General features: G+C 41.4%; 1 protein-coding gene across 5 annotated transcripts; it reads left to right on the top strand.

Moving 5' to 3' along the window:
• The first annotated feature begins 668 nt into the window (after positions 1-668).
• Positions 669-14,366, top strand: slc35c1 (solute carrier family 35 member C1). Of its 5 annotated transcripts, none has more exons than XM_060941866.1 (4): positions 739-786; positions 2,222-2,733; positions 10,025-10,611; positions 14,166-14,366. In XM_060941866.1, exons 1-3 carry the CDS (start codon positions 773-775, stop codon positions 10,588-10,590), a joined length of 1,092 nt encoding a protein of 363 aa, XP_060797849.1. In that variant the 5' UTR covers positions 739-772; the 3' UTR covers positions 10,591-10,611; positions 14,166-14,366. The 5 variants fall into 5 exon arrangements, with proteins under 5 accessions (XP_060797850.1, XP_060797849.1, XP_060797848.1 ...); XM_060941865.1 differs by lacking the exon at positions 14,166-14,366 and adding an exon at positions 13,072-13,308; XM_060941867.1 differs by lacking the exons at positions 739-786; positions 14,166-14,366 and adding an exon at positions 669-720 and having other exon boundaries at positions 10,025-13,308.
• The last annotated feature ends 902 nt before the right edge of the window (positions 14,367-15,268 follow it).

The following is a 15,268-nucleotide window of genomic DNA, read 5'->3' as shown; positions in this document are numbered from 1 at the left end:
GTATTTCAGTTTGCAGAATAAAAATTCTAATTCATGATTTGACTTGAATTACTTTGTTAGTTTAAACTTTAAAGAGTCATTAAAAACAGGTTTTTTTTAAACATCAGGACAAGCAATAATGCAGGGGAAGACATGTTCACTTTACAAAAATATCATAATAGGCAAGCTGCTGAAGTTTCTGTGAGAAGTATAAACTCACACAAGTCAATAAAATATTGTTTCTGTGCTGCACTGTGGATATTTACGTCAATGGAAATAAACCATACTCTTCAATTTACTATCCTGATAAAACTCTATTTTATTATATTCTAAGTGAATATGTACCTTTTTCATTTGCACTTTGTTTTGCCATTGATCATGATGTACAGCTTAGACTTCAGGAACTCATGCACATACTCCTTAAATATGTCCACTTTTCAAATTTGTTTATTTCAGATTCTTCTATTTATTGTTCTTTATATACAGCTACTTTTGTCTTTGCTAAAATCTCCTGTTTTAACTGTTCAAGCACCATGGCAAGTTCCTTGTATGTGAGAATGTACTTGGCACTAAACTTGATTCTGATAAATAACTAGTATGCAAATGAGTTTATGACGTCACTTAGTGACTTCCACTAGGTGGTTACCTGACTGCTACCTGGAGGAGGAGTTGAAATATTAAAATCACTTCCTCGTTTGATAGAAAAACCGGAAGGTTTCATTGAGTGAACAATTTGTTAAGGTAATGTACTTTTTTTCCTCCACTTTCCGTAGTGAAATTACTCTCTGGTTTCATGTCCAGCAGAAGGTAAAGATGATGAAGTGAAGTGAGATGGTGGCGTGTTTTCTTATTTGTGGGTTAATGTTAGTACACCAGTCCCCCCAGGATTCCGCAGGCCTTTTTTGTGATTGTTGCGGGCTAAAATGTCTGATGTTGGGGGGGGTTCCAAAAAATTGCGATGAAATTTGCGGTGTTGTTTAGGTCTTTGTTGCGATTACATTGCGGGAGGAAGTGAAAGTTGCGAGAAATTGTTGCGATTTAAATTGAGTGATATGTTAAATATTAAGTTATTACTGAAAAAACTATTGATTAAAAAAACAGACACTGAGAAATGGTCCTATAAACAACTTTACCAATATAAAAGATTACCAGGACTACAAAAATGCAGAAAAATAGGCTTTACTTATCCAAATGCACCTGTTGGTTCAAAAGTTAAAGTGCATAGAACCTCACAGCACAACATGAAGTTACCTTAAAATATAATATAAATGCCTCAGCTTTCATGTAAGAAAAAAAAAACTATTAATACTAGTACTGTGTGCAGGCAGTCTCTCCTGAAGACTAAATTAAACAATTATTATAAACTAATAAAATAAATGGCTCAGGCTTCATAGAAGAGAAAAAAACAATTTGAACAGAATCTCACAGTATGATGCTGAAGCTGCCTAAATAATGGAAAATAAAATACTAATTTGGCAAAAATGTTGGCATCCATTAATTTCTTGTATTAAGTAAAAAAAAATAATGTAAAGTGCACACAGTCCTTCACTGTAAACATAACACACTTTCAGTAACAGAATTTAAGCCTATATAAACACTGACTCGCACATCATGCAATGTTGCCAGATGCTGCTGACGTTTCCCAGCCCAAAATATGTTGAAATATCGTCACTTGAAACCGCCGAATCTGGCAACAGTGCGCGTCACCTCAAGACGACGCCAACGATTGGTCAAATTTGCGGGAAGGTCGCGGTGATTGGATATAATTGCAACACCGCCCTGAATTCGCGGGGATTGGTTGAATTTGCAAATCGCAAAATCCTGGAGGGTCTGGTACACGTCTACACTTGCCAAGATATATATCGTAGCGGGTAACTGCGCATGCGTTATGCGCATGTTTACGAATGGCGTATAAGTATAAACTTAAATAAAAGTAACTGCATCACGGAGTTATATTTAACTCCGTAGCATGCTAACAAAATTAGCTTTGTAGCCGAACTGTTGAAGTGGTAATGATTTAAAGTCAGGCGGAGACGAAGCGACCCAAGGGTCCTTAGGATCCCGGAAGTGCACTGGTATACTGGAGTGTTGTGTGTTTTACATGTTTATATTGATTTTTTGTGTGCATCGGGCTAGAATAAATACTTTATTGGGACATTTAGCATGATGATGATACAGCACAAACTACAGCTAATTAGTTATATAATCCGTGCCTTTTCCTCTGTTGCTTCATCATGAACAGAAGTCAGCTGAAACGCTCCAGGATTTTAAAAATGGCTCTGAGTGACTCTGACTCCGCGGAGCAGGATGAGAAAGAGGAGCCGTTTCTCCTGCGGGCGATAAAGATCGCATTTGTGGTGGCTTTGTACTGGTTTGTGTCCATCACCATGGTCTTCCTCAACAACCACCTGCTGGACAGTAAAGAGCTGGACGCGCCTCTGTTTGTGACGCTGTTCCAGTGCGTGGTGAGCGTGGCGCTCTGCTGGACCATCAGCCTGGTGTCCTCTTTAAAGCCGGGCTGTATGGACTTCCCCTCCATTAAAGTGGACATGAAAGTGACTCTGCAGATTTTGCCCCTGTCTGTCGTCTTCGTCGCCATGATCACGTTTAATAACTTGTGCCTTAAGCACGTCGGAGTGGCCTTCTACACAGTGGGCCGTTCGCTCAGCACCGTGTTTAACGTCCTGCTGAGTTACGTCATTCTGGGTCAGACGACGTCACTGCGCGCGCTGCTGTGCTGCGGAGTGATTCTGGGTGAGTTGGTTTCCGGTGTGGTCTGTCTGCAGGTCTCTCTCCACCCTGAGACAGGAGAAACATGTTCATGCATTTTGTCTTTTTACTGTGGAAAGTTAGTGGTCATGTACTGCACTCTGACGTCACAATGGCTAAGAATTTGGGTTTGACCTTTTGATATTTTTTCCCCTCCCCTTGAGCTCATTCCCATCCATATTTATGTCTGTGAAGATTCTCAGTCATCCAGGTACATAGTTGGTTATGCTCCACCTCCAGAATATAAAAGGGGTCTGTAGATTTTTTCATTTGCAACCACGTGACTGCTTGCGTCATTGACTGCCGCCATGTTGGAGGATATACAATACAGGTAGTCGTCGACTTACGACTGACTGGTCGTAAACCGATCTGGTCGTAAGTCGGCCGCTGTTAAATGAACGTAAGTATATTGTGATGTGTAATGATGTTGTAATCATCTTAAAGTCTCATTTTATCAACATTTTCTTATTTCATTACCTTGGCTCATTATTTGGTTTAAGTCAAACACTGCATACTACACTGCGTACAGTACAATTCATTTAATATGTCTAAAACAAAAAATATGAAATACAGGTGTGAAAAATAGAAAACATTTACAATTGTAAAACAGCAAAATACAAAACTTAGTGACCGATGTCTACGTCGTCATCATCAGCTGTTGCAGCGCTCGGGCTGGTGGGAGCATTTGCTCGTTTCATAAACCAGGAGCTGGGGCGGAAACTGTCGTACGCTCAGTTAGCTCAGCTGGGAAACATTTGCCAGTCATAACCAGACGGTCATAAAGTCAATTGGTCGTAAGTCGACGACTACCTGTGTGTGTGTGTAAAATATATAAAAAAATATGGGTCTGTCTCAGAAACTGGGTACTGTGGGGGAACCCCACTAAATATACTCAGTCAACAAACTATATGGTTTTGAATGGTGATGTTGGTTTTAATTTGACATAAAATTATGAAAGAAATAATACAGATAAAACTAAATCTTTGATGTGAATACTCTATTCAGAATTTGGCAAAAATTCTGGAAATTTGTGGAAAAATGGCGGCTTGATCTGGGACATGATAAATGATTGACTACATTGCATTCCCTTAAAAAGGTTGTAGTCCACTGAAAAGTCTACAGTTATAACTAATTGTATTTCAATTTGTAACTTTATACACCTAAGGATTGGTGCGCTCACAGAATAATCATAACCGAAATAAAACATCATGCAAAATATTTCATCACCGTTGTAACTCCATTTTCCACATACCCAAAACCAATACGATCGTGTGTTTTGATCTAAACGGAAAGCCTCAGGGTCAAGGTCACGACCTCACCAAAAGTAGTAACTTAAAATCACTACACCATATAAAAATTTAGTTATAAATCTGCGATTTTATTTTTTAAAACGTGTAATGGAAATTTCTAATAAACACTTCAGAACGCTTAACAGTTGTCTTTTCAGTCATTTATTATAGTAGATCATATAAAGATATATAAAATAGGAAAGGAAAGAGAATAGAAGAAGACATCACTTCTGATGATGCCGAGAGTACGCGCACTCTGAGTTGTGTTTTAGGAATGTTATCTATTATACTCTGAAAGCATTCGCTCACTGCTTGTGTCTTCACGTGATTGGCTCAAGATTTTCTATGAAGCTTTGTTAAAGCGTGCACCTGGCGTGCTCTGGTATGTGCAGGCGGATGCGAGTTAGGGAGAGCTCAAGCTCCCTGCTTATTACCACCAAGGTCACAGAAAAGCGATTACATGTGGAAAAACATCTCTTCTTAGTAACTAAGCCACTTTAGCTCAACATGCAGAAACTGAGAGAATAATAATGTTCATCCATTAAAATTCCCTCACAAACGAAAGCTGAAAGTTAGGTATAGAATGTTTCTTACAGAATATGTTACGATGGTAGCTGGTCTTGTATGAATTTCTGAGCTATAAAATGAGTTGGTGGTCTATTTTTTACTGTAGCGTGTTTTGTGTGCGGGGAAGGACACACATTAACAATCTGCATGTGTAGAATGGAATTTTCCACTCCAACAGTTAGAAGTTGATTGTGCTTCCATTTGCGGTCTTTCTGTTACGCGGGTGATCTGTTCGGATGTCATCACTGAAAAGAAAGAAGAAGAAAGAAAGCACAACTTTATTCATCACACACTTGTGAAATTTCCTCTCTGCATTGGTGAGTTTTGACAGTTTTATTTTGTTTTAGTCTTGCAGTATAAGGCAATAGAATGTTTGTTTCTTTTTCATCATACTTTCATATTTCGTAGTGTTTGCGTATTTTTGGCCAATATTTTGCAACCATGATCAATTTAGATCGAACTTTTTGATAGAATCTACAGCTAGTCATTTTGCCCCGCCCCTGCCTCGCGCTCCGTCCGGTGCGGTAGTGATGTCCTGTTGCTCGCGCGCTGCAGCAAAGACCTGCGCGACCTTCAGCCGGTACCGTCGCTGTTCTTTTACCACCGCCATTATTCTCATCTTTCCGGTGTGTTCTCGATTTTTCCATTGTGTCCTATTTCGCCATATCAAATACCCAAAATGTATCATTATTCATATTTAAGTGAATAATCAATTCAGTCATCATAACTTGGCATTTTTAACCCAAGCAATCAAAAAGAGGAAATTTATTCAATATTTTCACTCATCTGTGAAGGAGGGGCTTTAATTCTTCATGATGTAGTTATTTTATATGGAAATCAATTTTACAAAAGCATTTGAATTGTAATAAAAAAAAAATTCCACAGTGGAGGCCAGATAAAGCAAGATAGTATCTTTACTCTTATTAAACATGACAAAAGAAACATTGAGTGTTAGGTAAATGCAAAAAAAAAAAAGTAAAATTAGAAAATTTATTTTTTGACCATAATGTCCCAAATGAGAGAGCAGTTTCTGAGACGGACCCATATACAGTGGTAACAGTACAGACTGGAAGATAAGAGTTACATTGAGAAGCTTGTAGTCATTTCTCAAATCTATTTTAAAAACAATCCGTTTGACTGCTTCACAAGATGGGTCTCGAACACACTATAACACATTTAGTTATAAAGGAGCACTCACCGGGCGAGGAGGCTGCAGTATTCAAGGTAGTGGATTAACGTGAATCCTGTTCGATTGACTGATCGTTTGGGAAGATTCTTCAATAATTGAGTTTCTTTCTGCGCTCTTTAAGCCTAGCATTTTGAGCTACAGCTTTTGTACCATCTGTGATTTTGTTGTGGCCCGTATTTTGTGTTGGAGCCCAGTCTGGATCCATAAAATTCTAAAGAACTTAAAGGTCATAGGCAAGGGTCGGAGGTGGAACGTAGAATATCAACTTTTATTTTCTCGAAAAACGACCCAAAAAGCGAGTTCAATCTTCCTGGTGTCTAATTTGCACCCTAAAATTGAATAAAATGGTTAAAATATACTGGTTTGCGCAAGTTCTGAAGGTTTGTTTACAGCTCACTTACGTGCACTTTTACCAGGGGACTGTTGTCGTGACCTCATTCAAGGCAAACAGACTGGGAGCAGTTTTGTGTTTACTTGTGAACCGAGCACACGTGTACGGACGTTGGTCGTGAGAGGTTGTGTAAAATGTCTGAAAGCGATAGTGATTTTAAAGTAGGAACTCTCCAAATTGAATATCGAGAGGTGAAACCGTATATGTATGAACCTATGGCTGTTGCAAAGCAATCGGTGAATGTGGCTCACTGGTTTGACCGTGCAGCCTCGGAATCGGACAGCGACTCGGCCGACTCTGATCACGGTGACCCCGAACCTCAACAAGACTCGCACCCAAACGATTTATCCTGGTAGTTATGATAAATTCTTACTTTTGTTGTAATACTAAACAAGAGCCTTTTTGAAGAATAATTAAACTGCCCTCCCTAGTGGATATAGGGAACGATTACTTGACAGTGTGCCGGTAGGCCACGTTAGCCTGCCATTCGCGGCATTTCCCGGTGTCAATATATCGGGCCTGACATCTTGTCTATCAATGATTTATTTATTTTTTTTTTTTTCAACTACCGACCATTTAAATGAAAGATAAAAATGTTTACCTCCAATCTTCTCCTTTTTACTTGAGCGTTGCTGGTCCGTTTCTTCTTTGACTGCTTGATTTTGTCAGAACAGCATCAGGTTTGAGCCTTCTCTGTCTGACACCTAAATTCTCCAACAGATGGGGATTCTTCAAAAATGAATTGTCGTCGAAGTGATCGAAGCAAAGAGTGGCATATTTACCCGACTGCCAACCCTCTCGCTTCACGCGCACAGTCCACTCTCTCCACCTCTTCTCCTCTTTTGGAAAAGGCCAACCCTCTTGCTTCATGTGCACAATCCACACTCTCCGCCTCTTTTCCTCTCTCGGAAAAAGGTAAAAGCTTCTTCCTGAACCGGTCCCGTTGTTACAGTTCACTGCACAACAATAAGGCATGGGTTTTTTTTTTTTTCTTTGGAAATTCCCGAACGCACGTCTGCACTCAAGCCGAATGGCAATGTAAGTAAACGGAAGTGGACTCAACTCAAGCGATTTGTTTGTCTTGAATGACGTCACGCACTGAGTGGTCACGAAAATCGCTGAGCAGAAATTCGCCACGATCCATGCTAACTTATTTTAATTATTACTTATTAACAGTACTTCTTGGGACCAGAAGAAAATTACAGAGAGTTTAACATATAAAGTTTCAAATGTGCATAAATTGAAAACCTTTGCCTATGATCTTTAAGTCCCCTTGTCTCAAATAGAGTTGTGCCCGCATCCAGGTACAGCACAGAGAGTTGGCATAGCGAAAAAACAAAAGGAATTCTTGAGCGCAACAACCTCTCGAGAATATCTTCGATAGTAAATGTGCAGCGCGTGAGTTTGTGTATATCCTCCAACATGGCCCACTTCCAATTCAAAGCCTCATGCATAATTTGCTATGACATCACGTGCAAACGAAGAATAGGGTCTGATATGATTGACAGGATGCCTATCCAAACATAAACAAGCATTCCGGTCTACAAGGTCACTTTGTGTTCTTGTAAGAACATGGTCAGGCTTTTCCATGGGCACTGTACCTGTACCAGTTAGATTGCCCTGCTCTGATTAGCAGAGCATCACTGCTTCAGTCTGAGTGTAACTGTGTGTGACGTTCTTTCTCACAAGCGTACAAACGGCATGCTTTTCGGCGCATTCTGCTTTTTCCCTGGCATTTTGGGCGACTTGTGTAATATGTGCAGATCCGAAGAGGTTTTTTTGGGGGGGGGGTTGCTCTCCGGTAATCCACTCTGGTAGTAATGATGGACCCGAGTACTGTGCAGACCATACAACGTTTGGTTCCCCCTGGTGGATATATGGAACCATTGACAGCAGAGATAGTAAGATTGACAGTGTAGCTGCTGGCTGCTATTATAACATTCAACAGCGTTCCGTTACAAACTGCTAGCTGCTACACTGTCAGTGGATGGAACCGATGGCTCGGCAATCTGGTTGCTAAGGAACGTGACTCCCGGGCTTTTCCTCAGATCGGTGTGTTCATTTATCAACTTGCTGAATTTCATCTACTAGTGTGCATTTCTTTGGAGCCTCGGTGACTGGGAGTAAACGATCAGCGTTGAAGTGGAAGTCATTTACTCGTCTACAATCAAAGCGTATGTGTTAAAATAATTGTGCATATATTAACTTTGTCTCTCGTAATCTAGCCTCCTTCATCTAACCATATTAGCCATGACCTATCCTTGGGGTAAAAAAACGCCTGAAAAACGTAATGTTATTTGAGGAGTTGCATGATGACTGTATATGTTCTCAACGTAGTGTCTACATGGGTTAATGACTATTGTTTTTTGTTCCTAGATAATATTTAAGTGCCGTAATACCGTTCTATACGTGCAAGAATTGGTCTTATTAAAGCTTGTGGCTGTCTGGCTTAGTTAAAATGCTAACCGTTAGCACCCGACTAGCTGCTATTTTAGAACATCGAGCGATCAAACGGTAATGTGTAACCCATGTGTGTGTTATGAGTTCGTGGTGCATACATCCATCCGTGGTAGCCACAACATTACAGTCACTTAGGCTGTCTAAATTAAGCAAAAACATTGGCGAATTTCGCCTCCTTTCAAAGTCGATGAGAGCGAAGCGAAATTCGTTTGTGTCAGGATGGACCGTAATGAAGTCTTTATTTAAACATAACGTTCCTTGATAAGTGTCATTCTGTTTCATGTGTTTGCCGGGTGGGCCGTGAGTGCGGCCTAATGCTAAACTAATTAAGATTTGGCCACCGACTTGGCTATATTTACAGTGTCAGTGTTGGGTAATTTGGCTTCAGTTACAATCCTGCACCCACTGTGTTGCTATATTGACAACTAGCTTACTTCTAAACTATTAAAAGGCTTGACATGATTCACCACTTCACTAAATAGTCAGAGGGTCCCAGCATTCAAAACGAGACATTTGGGAGGGCTGACAGTGTATAAATTGCTGATTCGATAGGTGGGAGTCAGACCGTGCAGTAGAAGCTACAAGCTAGCGAGACCTACTTTTGAAGGTGGATTACCCAACGCTGTATATTTTTATTTATGTAAAACCATTAAACTTTGCTAAAACCATTCAACTTTGCATTTGTTTTCAGAATGAGGGAAATGCAGGAAAAGGATGCACTTCTTGTGCAACAGTTGGATGAGGGTTGCAAGACCAGGTGGAATTGGGTGTGGTTAAAGTTAGATGCCACAATTGAGCTAAAGACAGGGAAACAGACATTCCCTCTGTCTCACTTTTTCAAAAAGATAGGAAAAAAGGGATGTGCTAAGTGCACTCTTTGTGCAAAAGAGATCAACTACGACAACAGAGGAGTGCATGCCCTGTATTCCCACTGCCAAACTGCCATTCACATACAGAGTGTCCTCTGCTTTGTCAAGCCAAAGTGTGGCACAGCTCCTCAAGGTGAACTCTCCTCAACCAGCAAGCCAGAGTCAGGTCTCAGCAGCAGACAAAATCAGGGACAGTGTTAAGCTTCCAGTACCAATGTGTGATCGCATTTCTCATGCAGAGGTAATATGTGGGTAGCATAAAGGATCATAAAAATTTGGGGGGCAATTGCATTTTGATTATATGACAAGGAAAGTGCATCTTAAAAAATATGGAGAGAAAAAGAGTTAATTATAGAGACATTGACATTTAATGTATTTGTTCACTTTTTATCAGGCAACTGTCCTTGCTGTCATGGCAGACTGATATTTTGTGTGTGTGGTGGGGGGGTCCGTGTCACCGCGCTACCTCACTCTTTTTTGACCATGGTTGTGTTTGCATCCCTGTTCCCAGGTGGTTTTTGGCTCGGAGTGGATCAGGAAGATGCCGCTGGCTCCCTCTCCTGGACCGGGGTGGTATTCGGGGTCTTAGCCAGTGCATGTGTCTCCTTAAATGCAATTTTCACCAAGAAAGTGATGCCTGTGGTGGATGGAAGCATCTGGAAGCTTTCATACTATAACAACTTGAACGCATGTGTGCTCTTCCTCCCGCTAATTGCTGCATTTGGAGAGCTGCCACGTGTATTCAATTTCGTCCGTGTCGCAGATGGCCATTTCTGGGTCATGATGGTCCTTGGGGGCATCTTTGGCTTTGCCATTGGCTATGTGACAGGCCTGCAGATTAAATTCACAAGTCCACTGACACACAACGTATCAGGAACAGCAAAAGCATGTGCACAGACAGTCATCGCTGTAGCAATCGAGCATTCACACAAGAGCCTGCTGTGGTGGAGCAGCAACATGATGGTCCTGGGAGGTTCGTTCGCTTACACCTGGGTCAAAGGACTTGAGATGAAAGGAAGCACGAGTCAGGACATTCCAGCTACAGGAGAGAAAACTAAACCGGACACAGGAGTATGAGGAATGAAAAGTTTTTAAATGGTATGCTGAAGTAAAGGACAGGTATAAGACACAAGATGCACATACATTATTTCTATATACACTACCATTCAAAAGTTTGGGGTCACCCAGACAATTGTGTTTTCCATGAAAAGTCACACTTTTATTTCCCACCATAAGTTGTAAAATGAATAGAAAATATAGTCAAGACATTTTTCTGGCCATTTTGAGCATTTAATCGACCCCACAAATGTGATGCTCCAGAAACTCAGGTGGGGTTTACATTAGACCGTATCAGCAGATCATCAGATTAACGTTTTTAAAACGATTCGCGTGCACACAGCAACACCAATACACGGATACGCTCGGCTCCGCAGGCATCCTGCGCTCCAAATCACTCCGCCCTGAACAGCAAGTGCCCTCTGGAGGGTGCGCACTCCGGCCCTGCGCAGCTCACAGAGCGCGCGAGTGAAGTGCACAAGCAGTGATTCGGGACTGAGCCGCTGTGTGTGAGATCCCAGTGCATATCACTTACCACTTGCAAGTGGAAGGATGGCAAGCCGAAAGACAATCATAACTACACAATGGGCAGTATTTGCATCAGTATTTGCAGTATTTTCATACTTTTATACTCTTTAATGAAAGGTGATACAAGGCGGAAGTCCGCGCCGTTTTTCAGCAGTTGCGTCACATGACCAACGCCAGCGAATCAGGAAGGTGGATGTCACAGTGACGTTGTCCAATGACGACGCCAGCTAGAGCTCAGCACAGCGTATCCGCGTATTCTCAATGTTTACACAGCACCGGACCAGACACGATCTAGATTGAATACGTGGACCCTGGCGGATTCCCGTTTCCAGGCGTTTCCAGGCGTTTTAATGTAAACGGACAGTGCATCCGCGAAGAAAACGAGACAGATACGGTCTAATGTAAACTTGGCCTCAATCTGCTCAAAGGAAGGTCAGTTTTATAGCTTCTCTAAAGAGCTCAACTGTTTTCAGCTGTGCTAACATGATTGTACAAGGGTTTTCTAATCATCCATTAGCCTTCTGAGGCAATGAGCAAACACATTGTACCATTAGAACACTGGAGTGAGAGTTGCTGGAAATGGGCCTCTATACACCTATGGAGATATTGCACCAAAAACCAGACATTTGCAGCTAGAATAGTCATTTACCACATTAGCAATGTATAGAGTGGATTTCTGATTAGTTTAAAGTGATCTGCATTGAAAAGAACAGTGCTTTTCTTTCAAAAATAAGGACATTTCAAAGTGACCCCAAACTTTTGAACGGTGGTGTAATATTGAGCCTGGTATGAAACTTTTTTTTTTGTATCGACTCTCTTCACATTACCCATAATGCTTTGCACCTGGGGGGGGGGACCAAAATGTAAACAAACTGAAAGCAACATAGCGTCCCACACTGACCGTAATCTTTTGAATTTAAATCTCCTTAAAACTTTCAAAGAAGTGTCAAAACTAACTAAACTAAAGCTTAAAGAAATCTGCAAAACCTTTTCTGTGGACTTTGAGAAATCAATCGGTTAAAAAAAGTGCTTGTAAACATTGCATCGAATGCTTTGAAGGTCTTTACTTCAGGTGACTGTCAGCAGCCTTCATCTGTCAACATGGATGTTCCAACAATTACTGACCTGCAGAAGGTGAAAGATGGACACTGATCACAGAAGAATCCACAGTGAAGTCATTTTTGCTGGGTGCTGGTTATGACGAGAGAGCCATAAGAAAATACAAAACGCTTTGTGCATGGGAACACAAGCACGGAATTCACTCAGTCATGTATGCACTGTAAACACAGCAGAACTGTCAAATTTCTTTAAGTCAGTTTTGATTTTCTTCACTCTGATTTTCCTCGAGCTCATATGCTCCTGGGTTACGACGATCTTTGGGCTGTTGGAGGAAGCTGTTCGGACTGCAGGGTCAAATACTACATTCAATCTCCCTACAGAAATGCTAAAAGGGGAAGGACATATAAGCTTACACTGCATCGTTTGTGCTTTTGTTTTGGGAGTCGATCCTTCAATAAAGTTGTTCTTTTGACTTTTGTCCTTTGGTTTTCACACTTTTTATGACCAAACACAAAGACTGAGAGGTTCGAGACTTCATGACTTGGTTCATCAGACTTTTCTGCACACTTCAGTGATGGAGTCCACAGTCGTGTCGTGTCTTGTCTGTCGGTGTAAAATTCTGACAGCGAATTCTGTTTAACCATGGGTGTCCTGTAGGTATTTTATAGGTATTCTATAAATCTTTGTCAGGAAAAGTCGTTTTCCCCCATGTGAATTTGAAGAAATGACTGAAGTTATTTGAGTTAGTAAACAAATATAGCACTTGATTATCCCCCAAGGTGCAAGGCATTATGGGTATGTAAAAGTGGAGAATAGCTATCAGTTGCAGGAAGGTAATCATTAGAATAACCAGTGATTTTAATTGACATACTTGTGCAGCATACACTTTTATACTAATTACACTTTTTTTCATAGTACATCAAAAACATGACACTTGCACCCTGGCAAACCAAGTTTACACCTCAACAGCAGGCCTTGTTTCTGCAACGTTTTCTGTGAAAAGTTGCGAACATGTCAATGCCAGTGTCTTATGCCTGCATGATGGAAATACCTCTTCATACCAGGAGATGGCAGCAGTTTATAATCTTATGTAACACTGAAATTTTCAAAGTGTTGTGAGGGGTGACTTTAATAAAATGTGTGTTTCTTTTATCACAAGTTTTCTTTCTTTTCTGATGGGGCATTGTGAATTACCACTGTAATCTACCAATAAAGCCATGATACTGAGGCATATGGGAATACATCTCATCTCATTATCTCTAGCTGCTTTATCCTGTTCTACAGGGTCGCAGGCAAGCTGGATCCTATCCCAGCTGACTACGGGCGAAAGGCGGGGTTCACCCTGGACAAGTCGCCAGGTCATCACAGGGCTGACACATAGACACAGACAACCATTCACACTCACATTCACACCTACGCTCAATTTAGAGTCACCAGTTAACCTAACCTGCATGTCTTTGGACTGTGGGGGAAACCGGAGCACCCGGAGGAAACCCACGCGGACACGGGGAGAACATGCAAACTCCACACAGAAAGGCCCTCGCCGGCCACGGGGCTCGAACCCGGACCTTCTTGCTGTGAGGCGACAGCGCTAACCACTACACCACCGTGCTGCCCGATAGGAATACAAAGAAGTCACAATTAAGTCTTATCAGCCTCTCAGATCATGCGCTTGGATTTTTCTTCTTCTAACAGGCCACTTGGTTAAATGTAAAAGCAGCTACATTTAATGCATCATTCCATGATTGCCGGACCAATGTCCATTAAGTGGTCCTGTTAAGAGAACTGTTCCATGAAACAAATTAAAATGGTTTAAAAGCTTTTCATGGGCTTCACACCAAATTGAGAAAATATGAAGAAACTTTAAAATAGGCGAAGTAAGTAATGTTTTACCTTAAGTGTTTTTATTCTTTTTGAATTATCAGACTGAAATGAGGATGCTGCATTGAAATGCAATCTTCAAGTGAGCTTGAAGCATCTCACCTCCTTTATGGTGTTTTTCTTTTCAGTAATGGTGAATTCTCTCGAGGTTTCTTCCTCATGTCGTCTGAGGGAGTTTTTCCTTGCCACCGTCGCCACAGGCTTGCTCATTGGGGATAGATTAGGGATAAACTTAGCTCATGTTTTAAATTGTTCAAATTCTGTAAAGCTGCTTTGCGACAATGTTTATTGTTAAAAGCGCTATACAAATAAACTTGACTTGAATTTTATAGTTTGTTTGTTTTTGTCCAAATTATTGTTGTGACTGCAATGCTGTAGTGTTTCCAAGTTGCAAATTTCATAGTCACTTTGATAAAGCTGTAATTTGGCACACAGGTTTTGAACATGTATCAGCCCCAGTCTGTAGAATCGACTTTAGCCCCGCCTCCTCAGCTCTCTGGAGCCGAATGCTTCACCTCACGTTACCAAAGTGAGATGCTTTAATCAAGCTCCATGATTTCATGATGTGTGTTAACCACACAACTGTGTAAACCATCAATCATGAAAGCAAATCATAAAATATGAAAATTAGGATTCGTAGCTTAAATGTTCACACACAGTTTCTGGCTGTGTTTGAAGCAGCAGGTTGCTGCCTTGTTGCCTCACTGCTTTCGACGGAAGGCATCTTCTAAGAATGTTCGTTTTAAATTTACAGTAACATGGGATTTCAGGGCGGCACGGTGGTGTAGTGGTTAGCGCTGTCGCCTCGCAGCAAGAAGGTCCGGGTTCGAGCCCCGGGGCCGGCGAGGGCCTTTCTGTGTGGAGTTTGCATGTTCTCCCCGTGTCCGCGTGGGTTTCCTCCGGGTGCTCCGGTTTCCCCCACAGTCCAAAGACATGCAGGTTAGGTTAACTGGTGACTCTAAATTGAGCGTAGGTGTGAATGTGAGTGTGAATGGTTGTCTGTGTCTATGTGTCAGCCCTGTGATGACCTGGCGACTTGTCCAGGGTGAACCCCGCCTTTCGCCCGTAGTCAGCTGGGATAGGCTCCAGCTCGCCTGCGACCCTGTAGAACAGGATAAAGTGGCTACAGATAATGAGATGAGATGGGATTTCAGTACGCTGGAACTAAACTTGTTTGTTTTGAGTGAGCTAGCAAATGTTAATTAGTTGGCTAACAGATGCCTCACAAATT

Source organism: Neoarius graeffei, chromosome 15 (genome assembly GCF_027579695.1).
Source record: "Neoarius graeffei isolate fNeoGra1 chromosome 15, fNeoGra1.pri, whole genome shotgun sequence".
NCBI classification, from domain to species: Eukaryota; Metazoa; Chordata; class Actinopteri; order Siluriformes; family Ariidae; genus Neoarius; species Neoarius graeffei.
Note: the sequence above shows the minus strand (reverse complement) of the source record. Positions and strands in the feature narration are given on the sequence as shown.